This window comes from Anarrhichthys ocellatus, unplaced genomic scaffold, assembly GCF_004355925.1.
Source record: "Anarrhichthys ocellatus isolate YVR2014 unplaced genomic scaffold, GSC_Weel_1.0 scaffold91, whole genome shotgun sequence".
NCBI lineage: Eukaryota > Metazoa > Chordata > Actinopteri > Perciformes > Anarhichadidae > Anarrhichthys > Anarrhichthys ocellatus.
In genome coordinates, this window is record NW_022280121.1 from 131878 (window position 1) to 146764 (window position 14887).

General features: G+C 44.0%; 1 protein-coding gene across 2 annotated transcripts in view; it reads right to left on the reverse strand.

Moving 5' to 3' along the window:
* Window positions 1–14887, reverse strand: part of LOC116398807 (utrophin-like) — a 97906-nt gene that overhangs the window by 28580 nt on the left and 54439 nt on the right. For both annotated transcript variants that reach the window (XM_031875456.1, XM_031875455.1), the window contains one exon: window positions 14531–14720. In XM_031875456.1, coding sequence (XP_031731316.1) covers window positions 14531–14720 — 190 coding nt within the window. The remainder of the gene's footprint in view (window positions 1–14530; window positions 14721–14887) is intronic.

Below are 14887 nucleotides of genomic sequence, written 5' to 3' on the forward strand. Positions count from 1 at the left end.
ACGGAGGAATAGGTCACACTTCATTTGAAATGATCTCAATTTGGAGGCCTCCCTTGATTTTACTATTGCTGTGAGAACATTGTGTCCTCACAAACACACATACACACACAGGCTGACCATGTCTCAGCTAAGAGTAGAGTTCAGTAATCTGACCCGAACCCGACGGGTCTAGACAACGGATCGTGCGTTGGGTCTGTTTTGTTGCGAAAAGCTTTGGGCCTGGGTTGGATTACTTTGAAATCTAATTCAATAAGAAAATTCTCTCTCTTTCACACCCTGACTCTGCAAATCGATGTGTGTAATGTGTTGCTAATGGCTACATAATGCCCACTGGGAAACAGGGGGAGGGACTGAGCACAGCCAAGGCGGTTGACCAGAGGAGAGCGGCACTAAAACCATCTACTCCACAACTCCTACACTTAAAGGGCATGGCCATTGTGTCGGTACAAAGTTCTGTTCTGGATTTGAACTGTTTGGACCTTTGACAAGTTCAACTGAGAAAAACCTTTAGAGTTTACCAGCCATGTTCATCTGGCCGATATGGAAAAAGGCATAGTTGATCTATTAATTGGTCAGGCAGATTATTTTAAGATCCTTTAGTGTTACATGTTGGTAGTTGACTCATATCTGTGTATTGCCACTAAACATATGGCTCATCAGCGAGTAGAAGTTATATTTATTTTGTGCCGTGCTATATGATGTGTTGGTCTATTGTCAGTTTATGTATTTTTATTTGTGAGAAAACCCTTTCAAAGCAAGCGTCTAACTCACTCAGGTCTGGTTTGAAAGCCGTTGGTACAGGCCGGGTTCGTTTTTAGCACGTTCAAACATCTTGCTGGGAGCAACTTACATTTCCTATCCTTTAGCTTCAAACAATATGCTGTTATCCCTGTACCTTTACCCAAACCTCACCCCGAGGTTCTCAAAACCCTCACACATAAATCTCTAGTTTTACGAGTCACCACAAAGCATCCTTTGTATTCAGAAAGATCCGTCAGGGTTACAGTGAAGGAAACACACACACACACACACACACACACACACACACACACACACACACACGGCAGATTTCTCTCTGTCTACCGTCTCCAGCATACAGGGTTCTTCAAGGGCACTTCGCAGAGAGTCTCAGAGAGATGATCTAATTACTACCATTAGCAACATCTAATTGAAGCTTTACAATTAAAAGATTTGCTCTGGTGCTAACTGTGCAAACTTATTTTAGGGTTTAGAGAGCAAAAAACAGAAGAGAGAGAGACGGACAGAGGGAAGGAGAGAGCATGCTAACTAGCCCGACGGAGAACTTGACTTTATTCTTCTCTGGGCATATCATTTGCCCCTTTAACCTCATAAACAAACGCACAGAGGCTACGAGAGGCAAAGGGGAATGAAGCCCCTTCTCGACCGTTTTAGCCTCTACCCCTCTTCACTAATTAACAATTGTTTTAATCCTTCTTTAATTCAGCAGACAATTGCACAATTTGTGTGCGTGTTTATGTGTGTCATGCACGCTGAGGGTCCATCGCACCATTCACCAGATTAGTCGAGCTACTCTTCGCCAAGCGTCGCCCACAGCGACCAAAGGTAATTGCTTTTTAATTAAGCCCCCGGTACTAATCCCAATGATATTTAGCAGGCACGAAGTGGCACGCACACTAATTTACACACACACACACACACACACACACACACACACACACACACACACGCTGAAGAGGGGACAGAGACTAAAAGAGGGAGACATTCAACAAGACCTACCTGGCTGTAAACTGCTACAGATGTGTAATAGGCTTTGCTGGTATTTCTCTTTTGTCCACAGTGGGAAGCAAGGCAGTCGGTGAAAATGAAGTCCTTGTAGTCGATGTACTGAAGCAATAAATTAATTTTCACCCCATGTCCAATCTGAGAATATGCTTTTGACTGAAAATGAGCACTTGGATCGATCCTGTCTGTGTGTGTGTGTGTGTGTGTGTGTGTGTGTGTGTGTGTGTGTGTGTGTGTGTGTGTGTGAGATTGTCTCTCCGGTGACCCTCAAATCAACCCTGCAAACCTCAAAGATGTAAAAAGCAATTGTACACTTCTATCGACCATTTCTTCCTCTCTCGGGCTCTCGTCTCTTCATCCTCTTTCTTTCCATCTTTCCCAACCTTTCTGCATGTCAAATTCCCACTTCTCCTTGTCAAATATATTTTTCATTTTCTATCCTTCTACAATACCATGGTCTGTCTTGCCTCACCTCAGTTCTTTCCCCGAAAAAAAAGCAAAACAAACTTGGCAGCCATTTTCTTTTCTGTCATGTTTTTCTGTCCTCTGTTGCTTTTTGACTCACCCTCCTTGCTTCCTTCTCGGGGAAGTTAGACTCATCCCCTCCGGGGTGATGAGTGAAAATGTCCCTCTTTTCCGACATTTGGGTGATAACTATGAAATACGCTGAACTAATGAACACCCACACTTGCAGCCCTGTGGTGAATCAAATGCGATTCCTCGTCACGTCTAACAGCTCTGAACTCGCTTTGATGTCCATGGTCCGATGTGTGAAGGTACCACTCAAGCGGAGTTAAAGCTTATGTTGGACTGTCTTCCACAAACACTTTCGCTGCTCACACTGATCCTTTTCCTGTCATCTCTGATCCCGCTGTCAACTTCCTTGAATATCACACATTTGACGGCGCAGTCTCGTGTCTAATCTTTTAACCACGACGTGTGAAAGAGACATTTCTGATTTAATGTGTCGTTTTAGTTTTACCAAAAGCTGCTTTGCGCACAAACTGTATGTCAACAGCAAGAACTCCTTTGGGCAAAGTTAAGATATTATGCTAACTCTAATATGTCTGTGAAGTGCATCCGACTACCCATCATATCAATTTTGACTCCGGCTCCTCTTGCAGGCTGTAGCCTACTGCAGATTACAAACTATATATAGCACGATTTATCTTTAATCTCCCTGTGATATAACAGTGGAACCATTTTCAGTAACTCTTTGTTTTGCCGCGACACCGACTTTACCTCTGAGGGGATGCTCACTGCACTACGCGCCTCCTTTAACCAACGCACACTGTTATTTCCTCCAACACTGTACCTTGTCCTTGGTATTATTTTTTCTGTTGTACTTCTTCTGCATCCTTTTTTGAATCCCCCAACTACCTTTAATTGAATTTTCAATGTTTTGATCAACAAGGTATTCAGAAGATTCACTAAGTAAAGTCTTCTTTGATACATTGTTGACGTATTTCTGTATTTCATCATTAACCTGAGGATTTTTACATCCTCTCATGCATTCTAAAAAGGCTGCTAAGCAAGCTCTTTATCACTCAAAAAAGCTCTACAGAAGCAAAACAGACGACTTAAGGCGAAACCACATATGATGTGGGAGTTTCAGTGATGGAAACTGGCCCCCCAAAGAAGATCTGACCCTGCCTAATTAGACGTTACCGTGTCAGAGAAAGCATTTGATCAATGTGTCAGCAGCATGTAATGATCTGCGTCATAAGTGTGACATCAAGGCATGTTCAAGTAGCATGGACACCATCTGTGTAAAACTTGAGGAAGAGATGGGCAGAGGGTTTTAGGAGGATGGGAGGAAAAGAGGGAGAGCATGAATGATTTAGGAGTGGCATGCAAAGAGCAGATGACGGCATGAATGGAAAGAGGATGATATGAGCCAGAGCATATGCTAACTTACTGAGGGCTGGTTTTAGGGAAATTGGAAGAGGCAACAGAAGAGGAAACAGACAGGTACAGCATGAGGGGAGAGTGTGGTGCCATACTTTCCAGCTAACAAATGCTTAATAGGTTGATTCCTTATAAAAAGATATGTTTGTCTCTACCAAAAGGGCAACACTCAGAAACAGCAAAACAAAGACTTTTGTGGTAAATCACTAAAATGTGTCTTCCACAAAGCAGAGGAAATACTTTTCTTTGGACTAAGTGCACCACAGAAATTAAATGGCAAACCACTGAGACGTAAAAGGAACAAACTTATCTCTCAGCAAATGTGCCACTTCTTTTTAAGGAATTAATTACCCTTGACAGGGGAGGAAAAATGGCCAGAAGGTAGAGGAACACTAAATAGAAAGAATAAGTGTTGAAGTAAAAGTGGGTAAACAGACAGGAAGGACAAGTGAAGGAGAAAAGAGGAGAAAATAACGGCGAGAGGAGGAAAGAAGTATGTGATTTCTAGGTCAAATCCGCTTAATAATAAATAGGTCTATACCCTTCTGATCACTATTCCGGCCTAACGTTATCGATTGTGTGCGTGTGAGGCTGGCTGTGTGGGGACACTATGTGTGTGAGTGTGTTCGAGCAAGGATTACACGTCGTAATCACTCCTCCAATCTGAGACTGTGATATTTGTCAGCACCACGGAGGTACAGACGCTCACATACGATACGGGCTGTGAGTCAGCACCGACTTTGTGTGCTTACCATAGATATTGGCAGGGAGGGACAGTGGCGGGGGGGCAGAGCTCAGGCCTCGTCCCTGTAGCTTGACCATTGGACCAGGAATAGAAGGAGCAGCAAAGGAAAAAATGATTGCACCCCTCGTTTTATTCCCCCCACTTAGGCTGACCCCAGACTCGGTGTGGCAAACGGTCCGGGCAATGTAAGGGGGGGGGGGAAGTGGAAGGTCAGAGAGACTTCAAGCTGGCAACATCACTGCTTCCTGCCTCTCTCCGGTCACTCTAAGTCAATGTGTCCCCTTTTCTCTCTCTTTCTATCTTGAGACGGAGTTCAATGCTATGTGGAATGTGCCTTTTGTCCACTGAGCCAGCAGGACATCGCAGTCTTTATCCTGTCTCAACTTGGTGTGATCTGGTGCTGGAAGTCTGGGCCGGCCATAGATCATGATGTCAGGTGAGTCAGAGAGTTTCGGCTGAATCTGCTGTCTGAAAACAAACAAGTGTTTCAGTACAGCTGTGTATTGAACTTCAGTACCTTTAGTGCACACCTGAAATGTGTCTGTAGCCTCAAGTATAAAGTCGAGTACTCTACTGAAAGTTAGCATTCATTACTTTGTCTTTTTTAAATATTCTACGTAACTTTGACAATTTTATACTAACATAGTTCTTGTATGGTTGTGTGTGAGACAAAGATTGAATTTCTGAGGCTATCTTTTCCCCTCTGCTTCTAGTCTTTATGCTAAGCTAAGCTAATCGCCTTTTGGCTTCAGACCTCAACATTTCCTGTAAAAATCTATTTTGTTTACTCAATGCAGTTTCGATCACGATATCTAACCAATACAGAAAAGGTTTGAAGCAATATTAATGCAACCATAAAATAAATACAAATGTAATTCTCCATGGATAGCATTGTGTCTGTCTCTCCCTCCTTCTCCCTCCACCCTGGCTACAAGCTGCTGTTGCCCTGACCATCGCATGTTGAAGGGCTTGTGGTGACAGAGCGTCCAGCACCGTTAAATTCCATCAGACGATAAACCACACATGCATTAGCAGGTTTAGCTTGCTGCTGCCTGAAAGCCACTAATGGAAGTGTGTGCACAAAATCCATCGCTGTAGTGCACAAAGACACAAACCCGACGCACACGAGCAACAATGGCTCAATAAATGGGTTTACTGGATGTTGGAGACAAAGTAGAGAGAGAGAGAGAGGGGGGGGGGGGAGGCAGGGAGATTGAACGACTTTCTCTCCATTTAAATTTGCATCTAGTAATATATAATATAGTTTATTGCTGCTTTTATCTAATCCCAGGATGGCATTTGTCAATTACATGGGGAGTTTCTCCTCCTAATCAAACGGTCACTCCAGAAATGCCAATTGAGAACAGGAAAACAGCTTGACTCTGTGCTGTATCCATGATTTAAGTGCTATTTCAAATCACCACCACTGCCATTAGCAGGTCCAGCTGCGGTCATTTACATGTAATGTTGATTGGGAGCAGAATCCCGACTTCATTTTCTTGTATTGGCCCTGCTCTCTCCCAATATTGTCTTGATGAATTTAAATGATCGACATTTATGAATCTGTTCCCATATAATTCCCGTCTGTGACTCATCACTCGGCCTAGCTGTGGAGTAAGAAAGTGTGTGTGTATATATACTTGTGGTTGAGTGAATAAATGTGCGTGAGAGAACAGAATGCATTGTGGGCATGTGTGTCCGTACACTAAATTTGTCTAAGCAGGCGTGAAACAAAAAAAATCTGTGATTTGAGTGCGAGCCAGGTAACAGTGGGACGAGTTATCTAGCGGCACCTGAGGCTCTAACTGCTAATGCTAACACTTGCTAATAACCCATAGGACCCCATTGGAGCTCAAGGACGGGAAGGGCAGGCAGCTGGGCTCCACGCCCATGCCTGAGTCACCTGTCCTGGGGTAACAGTGAGCCACAAGCAAAGGTGGATGGAGTGTAGAGGACAAAGGCCAACATGTTTGCCAGAAAAACAATAGGAAAGAGATGGCATGACTACACTCTGTCAAGGCTCTAGGGCTGTTTCTTCAGTGGGTTTTGGCTGGATGCACACACACACACACACACACACACACACACAAACAGTAGGAGCCAATGCCACATTAATGAGAGTAGGAGGACACTCCTCAGGAGGGAGGTGGCTCCTTCAGCCAATTCGCAGCCAGTGATTACACACACAGAGAGAGAGATGGAGCAAAAGTGAGGAGATGAGATGAGCTGCAGGGGCCCTCTGTGTGCCTCAGTGTGAGCTAACCAGGCATGCTACTCAGAAGTGCTCTTAACCAGTAAACTAGTCATGGCACAAATTTGCATGCAAGCAAAGAAGAAGGACCGAGAGTTAAGTTAATGTGAAAAGAAACAATCAGGACAGAACAATGATTCACATGTACATTTAAGGAATTTAGCTGGTGTCTTCAATGGGAGGGAGTGCGGTTCTGTGTGTGGCATAAATACACTATAGGACCATACACATAAACAACGCCTTGGGGAGCAGCACTGTATAGATGTAAAATATCCCTAATTGCCTACTAGCTCATTAAACATTATTGCTTTGAATTGGGAAAGCGGGAGAAGAAAAAAAAACACAATATAAGCACCAAATAATAGATGCAATTCTAAAAACTGTTGAAGCTAAATGGCTTCTGCTTGCAAAGTTTGCAAAGCGCAGTATTATACATCAACATAATGAGTGCTGTTAAAGGGGCCCACAAAGACCCAAACGCTACCAGCAAAGCACGATTAACAGAAGAAGAAAAAACAATTAGTTGGTTATGACTCAGGAGACTTTATAAAGTTCCCCATCACTCATAGCTTATTGAACTGGCACGGCGGTCAGCCTGCTTTATCCTGCCAGTTGAGACATAGTAGAGACCAATATGATGGCGGTCATTAAGTTTTAGAAGATGAGCTTGGCTTTGCAGCTTAACTGGGCTACCAAGAGTAAAATAAAGCCTGTATGTACTATAAAACCCAGAATGTTGATTTGGTCAGACAAATCAGCTGATGATTATTGATATGCTGATTTTCAGGTACCGGTTGGTATCGATACACTATCTTCCCATGGAAAATAAAGAATATTTAATCTGACGCTTTTCATAACTTCTCTCAAGTTATTTCCCTCAGTGGTTGTGTATCATTTAAATCAATATAAGAGGAGGCCACTAGTTTATTCAAGTGCGTATCATCCCAAGTCAGACAACAGCCATGTGGGCTGTTTTAGGACCAGCGCTGTCCTGAAGCAGAAAGAATGGCCCGACCCCAGAGGGTGAGCCCCGAGCAAATCCATCACGCAGAAGTCACTGTTCCAGTCTGGCAGCCAGTGAGCGCACCCTAGGGAGGCAGGACAAGCCCGGCATTACTGATTCCCCCCAAGGGAAGGCCAAACGAAGCTGGAATGACTGATGCAACCCAGGGGAGGGTAATCGAGTGTGGAATGACTGATGGCTCCCACCGGTAGGGACGCATTCCAGGAAGGTGTAGCCTAAGGGTGCTGAACGGAGCCAAATAAGCGGATTTACAATCTTAACAATGAAAGAAAAGAGTATTGAATGCGCAGATTCTTTACACCTGCAGGGATGATCGGATTTCACTTGGTTTCCCCAGAATTAGCTAAACAATCAGAAACAAGCAAAGCATCAACAAGATAAATAACTGAGAAAGAAATTACTGATGCTGAAAGATCGGTTTATTGCTCTCACCCGCACTCAATTTTTCACAGAGTCTTGTCCTTGGGTCATCTATCTAATCCATTCAATGTTTCCCTTTCTTTAGGAGAGTTGAGAGGTGAACCAAACCTGTAAAATACAGTAAAATACACTAAATTGACATCGTCACACGCTTTGGCATAAATACAAAGTAAACTGATAAAACCAGCGAAACACATGCACTAGAAAAAAAAAAAGATTGGAGCCCTAAAGAGCGATGGATTCATGGATTAAAGATGGATTAAGTCCAACCACCACATGTTTGTTGGAGCATGATTGAAGCTGGTGTGTAATCAGAACCTGGTCTGATGCATTAGTCTCTCACACTGTCAAATCTCAACAGCTGGTCCCCTCTGCCCTCTTACTGAGAGCAGGTCAATGTTGTGCAAGGGAAGAGAGAGAGCAATGAAGATCACCAATCAACAGTGAACAGCAGTGGTAGAAAATGACAACAAGTCCACCACACAGCAGCAATTGCTTCCTCTACGGTGAACTCGACAGAGCTGACAAACAGCTGTAATACGACTGGCTTTGTTTTTTGTATTAAACATCAAGAACACAAGTATGTTAAACTCTTTTCAAATGAATTTGCTGCGTGCGATTTGGGTAAATTAATTGAATTAAGGGAGTTAATCATTCTGGCCATTATAGAGTAAACTCTCCCATCAATCCTCTGAACAACTGAGGAATTCATGTCTCCTTTCACTCACAAAGTATATCCTGTCAGGATGCCCCTCGCGAACCGCAAAGCCTCAAGACGATGCACTCACTCAAAGACAGCACATCCTCTACTCTCTGCCTTGTTAGTTTGTTTATGCCTGCACCACGATAGAGTCAAAACTCACTTGAAAACAGACAATATACAGACACACAGACATCGGTGCACACTCACCACGACAGGGACACACCGTTGGAGTCATTATTTGCTATGCAGAAAAAGTGTGAAAAGTCCTCAAGTCAGTGAGGTATATACTGCATATATAAATATAATATATATATGTATTTTAAACAACATACTGTAGAGGTGACAGACGCAAAAGAAAAATCTCCTGGAACAGAATGTCTTGACAACCAAATGACTCATGGATAAAAAAAGACTCAAAATAAAGGAGAATCACATGGATGTGGCATAGATGGATTACTTGGCGAGCCATTCCTGATTTGTGAAATTTACATTGGGGGAAAAAAAATCGCCTTAAAAACAAATCCAAAAGCCTCCAAAACATGCCATGAAAGTTTTGAGAGCAAAGTAAAAATGAATTGAAAAGAATCAACTGGACACATGTTGAAACTTCCAACTAATCTAAAAGGAAAGGATGGAAAAACAAAAACAAAAACTCCCGGTCCTCCGGCCGCTCTCTCTCTCTCTCCTGGATTCCACGTACCTTGCAGAGTTTCTGGTAGCGCGGCGAGGAGATGGCCATCCTCTGGAGCCTGTGTAGGAAGACCACCACTTTCTGGAGGGAGGTCCGGACCATGGCCATCATCTTAAGACTGCTACAACTCTGCAGCAGCCTGCTCCTGGTCCGCATGCTAGCACTGCCCTACCCCGCTCATATTGTTCTCCCTCTCCCTCTCCCTAGCCTGCCGACCAGACCCCAGCCAAGCTGATGTGATGCGCACACACAGACACACACACACACATGCACAGAGAGAGAGAAAAAAAAACACACACACACACTTGCGAGCGTACTCAGCTCAGCATGCCCCCATGTTTTGTCACACACACACACACACACACACACACACACACACACACACACACACACACACACACACACACACACACACACACACACACAGTGCGTGCAGCCTCAGTTATCTCTCTCTCTCTTTATAAATAGTCACTCTCACACACACACACACACACACACACACGATGCCGGCGAGCAGGACAAGACGAGACACTCACTTTCTCCTCCACGCGGACATTCACACTTGCACCCCCCGACTGCAGAGCCAGAAGAGAATCAAACAAATCACTTGTGACGGCAGAGTCGGAGGAGGGTGACGAAGAAGAAAAAAAAAAAAGAAATGAAGAAGAAAAAGAACGAGAGGGGGAATAAAATCAAGAGGGAGACAAGAGTGGAAAGTGCCAGCGAGCAAAGGTGGAGAGGAGAGAGGAAAGGCACGAGTTGTACTGGACGAGAAGAGAAGCTGATCGTGCGCGGTTCACTTTTTACTGCCACTGATCCGGCGAGAGATGGAGAGGAGGAGGGACATAGTACTCCTTTTGGATCACAGAAAGAGAGAGAGAGAGAGAGAGAGAGAGAGAGAGAGAGAGAGAGAGAGAGAGAGAGAGAGAGAGAGCGGAGGAAGAAAAGGGAGAGAGCCGGATCAAAAGCAGCAGTGTAAGGGAGGACAAACACTGCCTCTGCCGTGAAGGTAGAATGACATTATACGCAAGGCAACCAACAGATCAATGAGCGGGAGACAGGCAGAGAGAAAGAGAGAGCGAGAGAGTGAGAGAGGGCGACTGAGCGAGAACTCGGTGCACAAATGAGATGCACACACACAATAGAGTCACGGAGAGGGAGGAGTTATTTCTACCGTCCAGGGTTCCTGGAAGTAAATGTCCCATTCATCTTCTGCCTTGGCAATGTTAGTGACTGAGCACATCCAAGTCATGGATGGACATGAAACTCTCCTGGTTGAATCATGAGGACAAAAGCTGAGCAACTAAAAAATAAAAAATAAATCTGTTTCTTTGATAGAAGTAAAAAAATTACAAACCTGTGTCCCTGTGTGTAGAGTTAGAGAGCATTTGGGAAACGTCCAATCACAGAGTTTAAATTTCTGATGTGCGTGCCACGAATGCCGGACTTTCAGATTAAGGGTCAATGCAATTCAGCAAATTCCCAGTTGCAACAACAAAGCATTTTTAATCAGCTTCTTCTCCATTTGCCAGCTGACGCTCATTGGTATCATATAGTGTTTAAAGCCATGAGCCTAATCAAACACTATTTCCCACAAATTTTATTTGCACTTTCATATAAGTATTTAAAACAGATGGCCAAAGCATACATCTACACTATCATGTAATAATCCAAAATACTATCTATGTTGACAAACACTGAAGATTATTGAAACAGGAAAAACACAGCAGCGAAAAAATACTTCAGTGTGTGTGTGTGGGAGAGAGGGAGAGAAAGAGAGACAGAGAGAGAGAGAGCACATGTGTTTGTTATGTGTTGTGTTTATGTGGCCCATATGCAGCTTTCAAAAGACTATCAGAGGAAAAGAGCGAGGTCTTACTGGAAAACTGCAGATAAATGATGAAAGTGGGAGGAAAATAGAGCAGCGGGAAGAGAAGGTAGGAGGACAAGGGCAAGAGAAGATAAGGGGCTTTTAAGCAACTTTTATCGATGCAGAAAACGGTTTAATCTGTCGAGAATAAATCCGTTGGAAGCACCGGAGAGATGACATCAAGAGACGAAGCAGGAGAAGAAACAGAGAGAGGTGAACAATCAGCAGAGATTATCATAAAGCAGCCACTCAGCTCCTGCAGAGCCACTGACCACACAGTATCACACTCGCTGGGGATTTTAAACCCGTTCATGTTGTCCTGGACTCCTTCTCTTGACTTTCATTTGAAGTGCTGCTGAAAAAACAAAAAAAGCCTCTCTTTCTCCCAACCACAAGACAAGGGGCATCTATTTGAAGTGAGGATAAAAAATAAAAAAAAACATCTGTATTGCCCAACGGCAGCATGCTACACACCGACAGCTGCCAGTAACTATGACTCGTGCATTTAAAATGAGCACAAACTGACACACATACGCGCACTACGGGGTTGCATCACAGCACTCGGTCCCTTGCTTGCCATGTCTCTTCATACAGATGAAGGGAGACTCCGAGGCGGAGGAGGACAAATGAACACAAACAAATTCCTTTAAACCACGCGGCTTACCTGCGCAGCCAGCTAGAGTAATCATCATTTACCGAGAGGCCTGTGCACAGATACACACACACACACACACACACACACAGTCACAGTCACAGAGTCACTAGGAGAGGGGATCATGATGCGCTTACTGAGGTGCTCTGTTTAGTTAAGGTTTAACTGGCTACAGCGTCCACTCCGATCGGTCCACAAAGTACCAACTCTGCTTCGGGGGCTCAGTTTTAAATGGCGCTGACACGGGTCTCAGCTAAGAAGTCGGTGGGGGGCATGTATGTCTCTGCTGCTCACATTGCTGTGGTCAACACACACACACACACACACACACACACACACACACACACACACACACGTACATTTCTGATGCCCACAGCGAAAGATGCAGAAGTTGAGTTTGATTTTAAAAAAAGCAGCTCCTCCCGCTGTGTGCACCTTTGCACTTCTCTGCTGATGCCATCATTGCGACCCCCCATCGCTCTACATGAGAGGTGTGCTGTGATGGGGGGTCTTATATAAGCTATACCACACATACCGGCTCCAGTAACAGTTAGGAGATATGATCTTATTATATACTACGAGATGACATAAAATTAGTCAGCGGTAACTATGACTCCGGATGTAATGCACCATTAAAGACAATGTTGGAAATTAATGAGCAGGACTGCTTTATGACAAAATTGGATTTACACATAATGTGCTCACCCCCATTAATGAACTATACCACATTGTACAACACATTAATAAAGGATTTTATCCATAATGCTCTCCTGTAACTCCGATGCCAAGATCGTGAAACATTATTACAGTGAAGCACTTTGAAGCGTCTTAAAAATGTGTTTTAAGTATTCAATCTACGAGAGTCTAAAAGCAAACAGATATATTTCCTAAAATGTAACTTCCATTCATAAGTATTCGCTTTTCTTGCTGAGAGTTGAAGAGAAGATTGATCGCACTTTCATGTTCTTTCGTGTACAGTAAGTAGTGGCTATAGAGCCAGTAGGTGGTTCAGTTAGCTTAGCATAAAGAGTGGAGAGCAGAGGGAAACAGATAGCGTTATTTAAAAAGAAGTCAGAATGACAATGGCTTGTGGCCAAATATTGTGATTAAAGAAAGCCGACACTCATCGGTGGCAGAGCAATCACTGCGAGTTAATAAAAGGGTTGTGGAGACATCTCTCCGTGTCCACACACATCCTCTGAGGCTCAAATCTGGTTTTGTTGTTCCACTTTCTACACGAGTGGCATCCATAAATCATGACTCCAACTTAGACAAAAACAAAAAATGGTATGCGATGATCAACTCAATAAGATCTGATATGTTAATGTGCCAGTATTTCTAGAGACGTTAGCCTCAGACTGTTGCGTAATCTACATTTCAGCTTGATTACTTTAACCATATTTACCCCACACTTGACCTTAGAGATGACTTTTTAGGAATAAAATGTAATAGTATAAAGAAAGTGTCCTTTTACAACTTTGGCAGTGGGGCTTAAAATGATGGATCATGTTTGACGCAACAAATATAGATCCCTGTAACGGGCAGTTGAAAGTGATAATAATATCCTTTTTTCAATGGTCAGAATTGTATAAGACTATATCCAGCCAGGGCTTAACAATGAGCTGCAAAAGGCTCTCAGCCTCCCGTCCAAACCAAGTTAATGAATCCTCACAAATCTTTGTGGCCATTCATGCAGTGATTCATTGTAATTTTTTTTCTATAACCTTGGCCTGCTTTTAACTAATTGGATCCTGGAAACGGGAGTGATAGAACTGTGCCATTCAAGACAATGGAACCAAAAAATGTTATTGGCCTTAAGCTTTCGGTCTCTCTAGAAGATGTACGACACTGCAGCAATTTCTCAGGGACAAGGAGTTTATCCGAAGACCAAGAGGAAGCTTGGATACACACACACATACACCAACATCTGAAAAGGAGGTTGTGCAAATGACAGCCCCTCAGTGTACAATCCAAAAGAGATGAGGTCGCGGCTGACAGGGGCAGAATTTCAAAACAGAGACTATCAGTACCCGTTTTATCCATTGTAAGGGTGAGGTGGAGCGATTTGGGGATTAAAACGTTACATAAAGCATAAGATGATGTGTGTCAACAGATCCCTGAAGGGAGGTCTGGGTAAATGACAAGCTGGTGTGAGGGAGCGCTAGCACACACACACATAAACGCGAGCACACACACACACACACACACACACACTGAATTCCTAAGCAGCACAGGACAAGAGGATCAATGAGTGAGCAGCACTCAATGCATACAAGCACTCACACGCCCTCTGTATGCCCTCTCATTCACACACCTTAAACCCGCCACTTACACACACACGCACACGCACACGCACACACCTAATGGTGAAGGATGCGCTAATAGAGGATGACACTGAGATAATAGGCTAGCACCTGTGCATAGATTCCACACACACACACACACACACACACACACACACACACACACACGGAAGGTTTCTCTATCTGTTTATAGCCCTACCTCTAGTTGTCGCCTCAGCTCTTTCACATGGGCGGAGTCCTGCGACAGGTCTTCCCTCTGGGAGGCGTCGGCCAGAACGTTGACCGTAGTCTCTGCCTCCTGGAGCCATTTGAGGAAGGACTCCAGCTCCCTGAGAGACATCTGCAGGCCCTTCAGCTCACTGTCCAGATGTGCGTGGCGGTCACTTGCCCTGCCGATCAATAACGATGAGTCAAATACGTGACTTCACATGTAGAAAGATTTAGGAGTTTAACTGCCGTAGCAGGCAGTGCATGATTAAGTACTGGCAGCAATAGCAGCCCCCGCATGTGACACAATCAAACTGCATGCACAGGTAAACAGGTGTGTGTGTGTGTG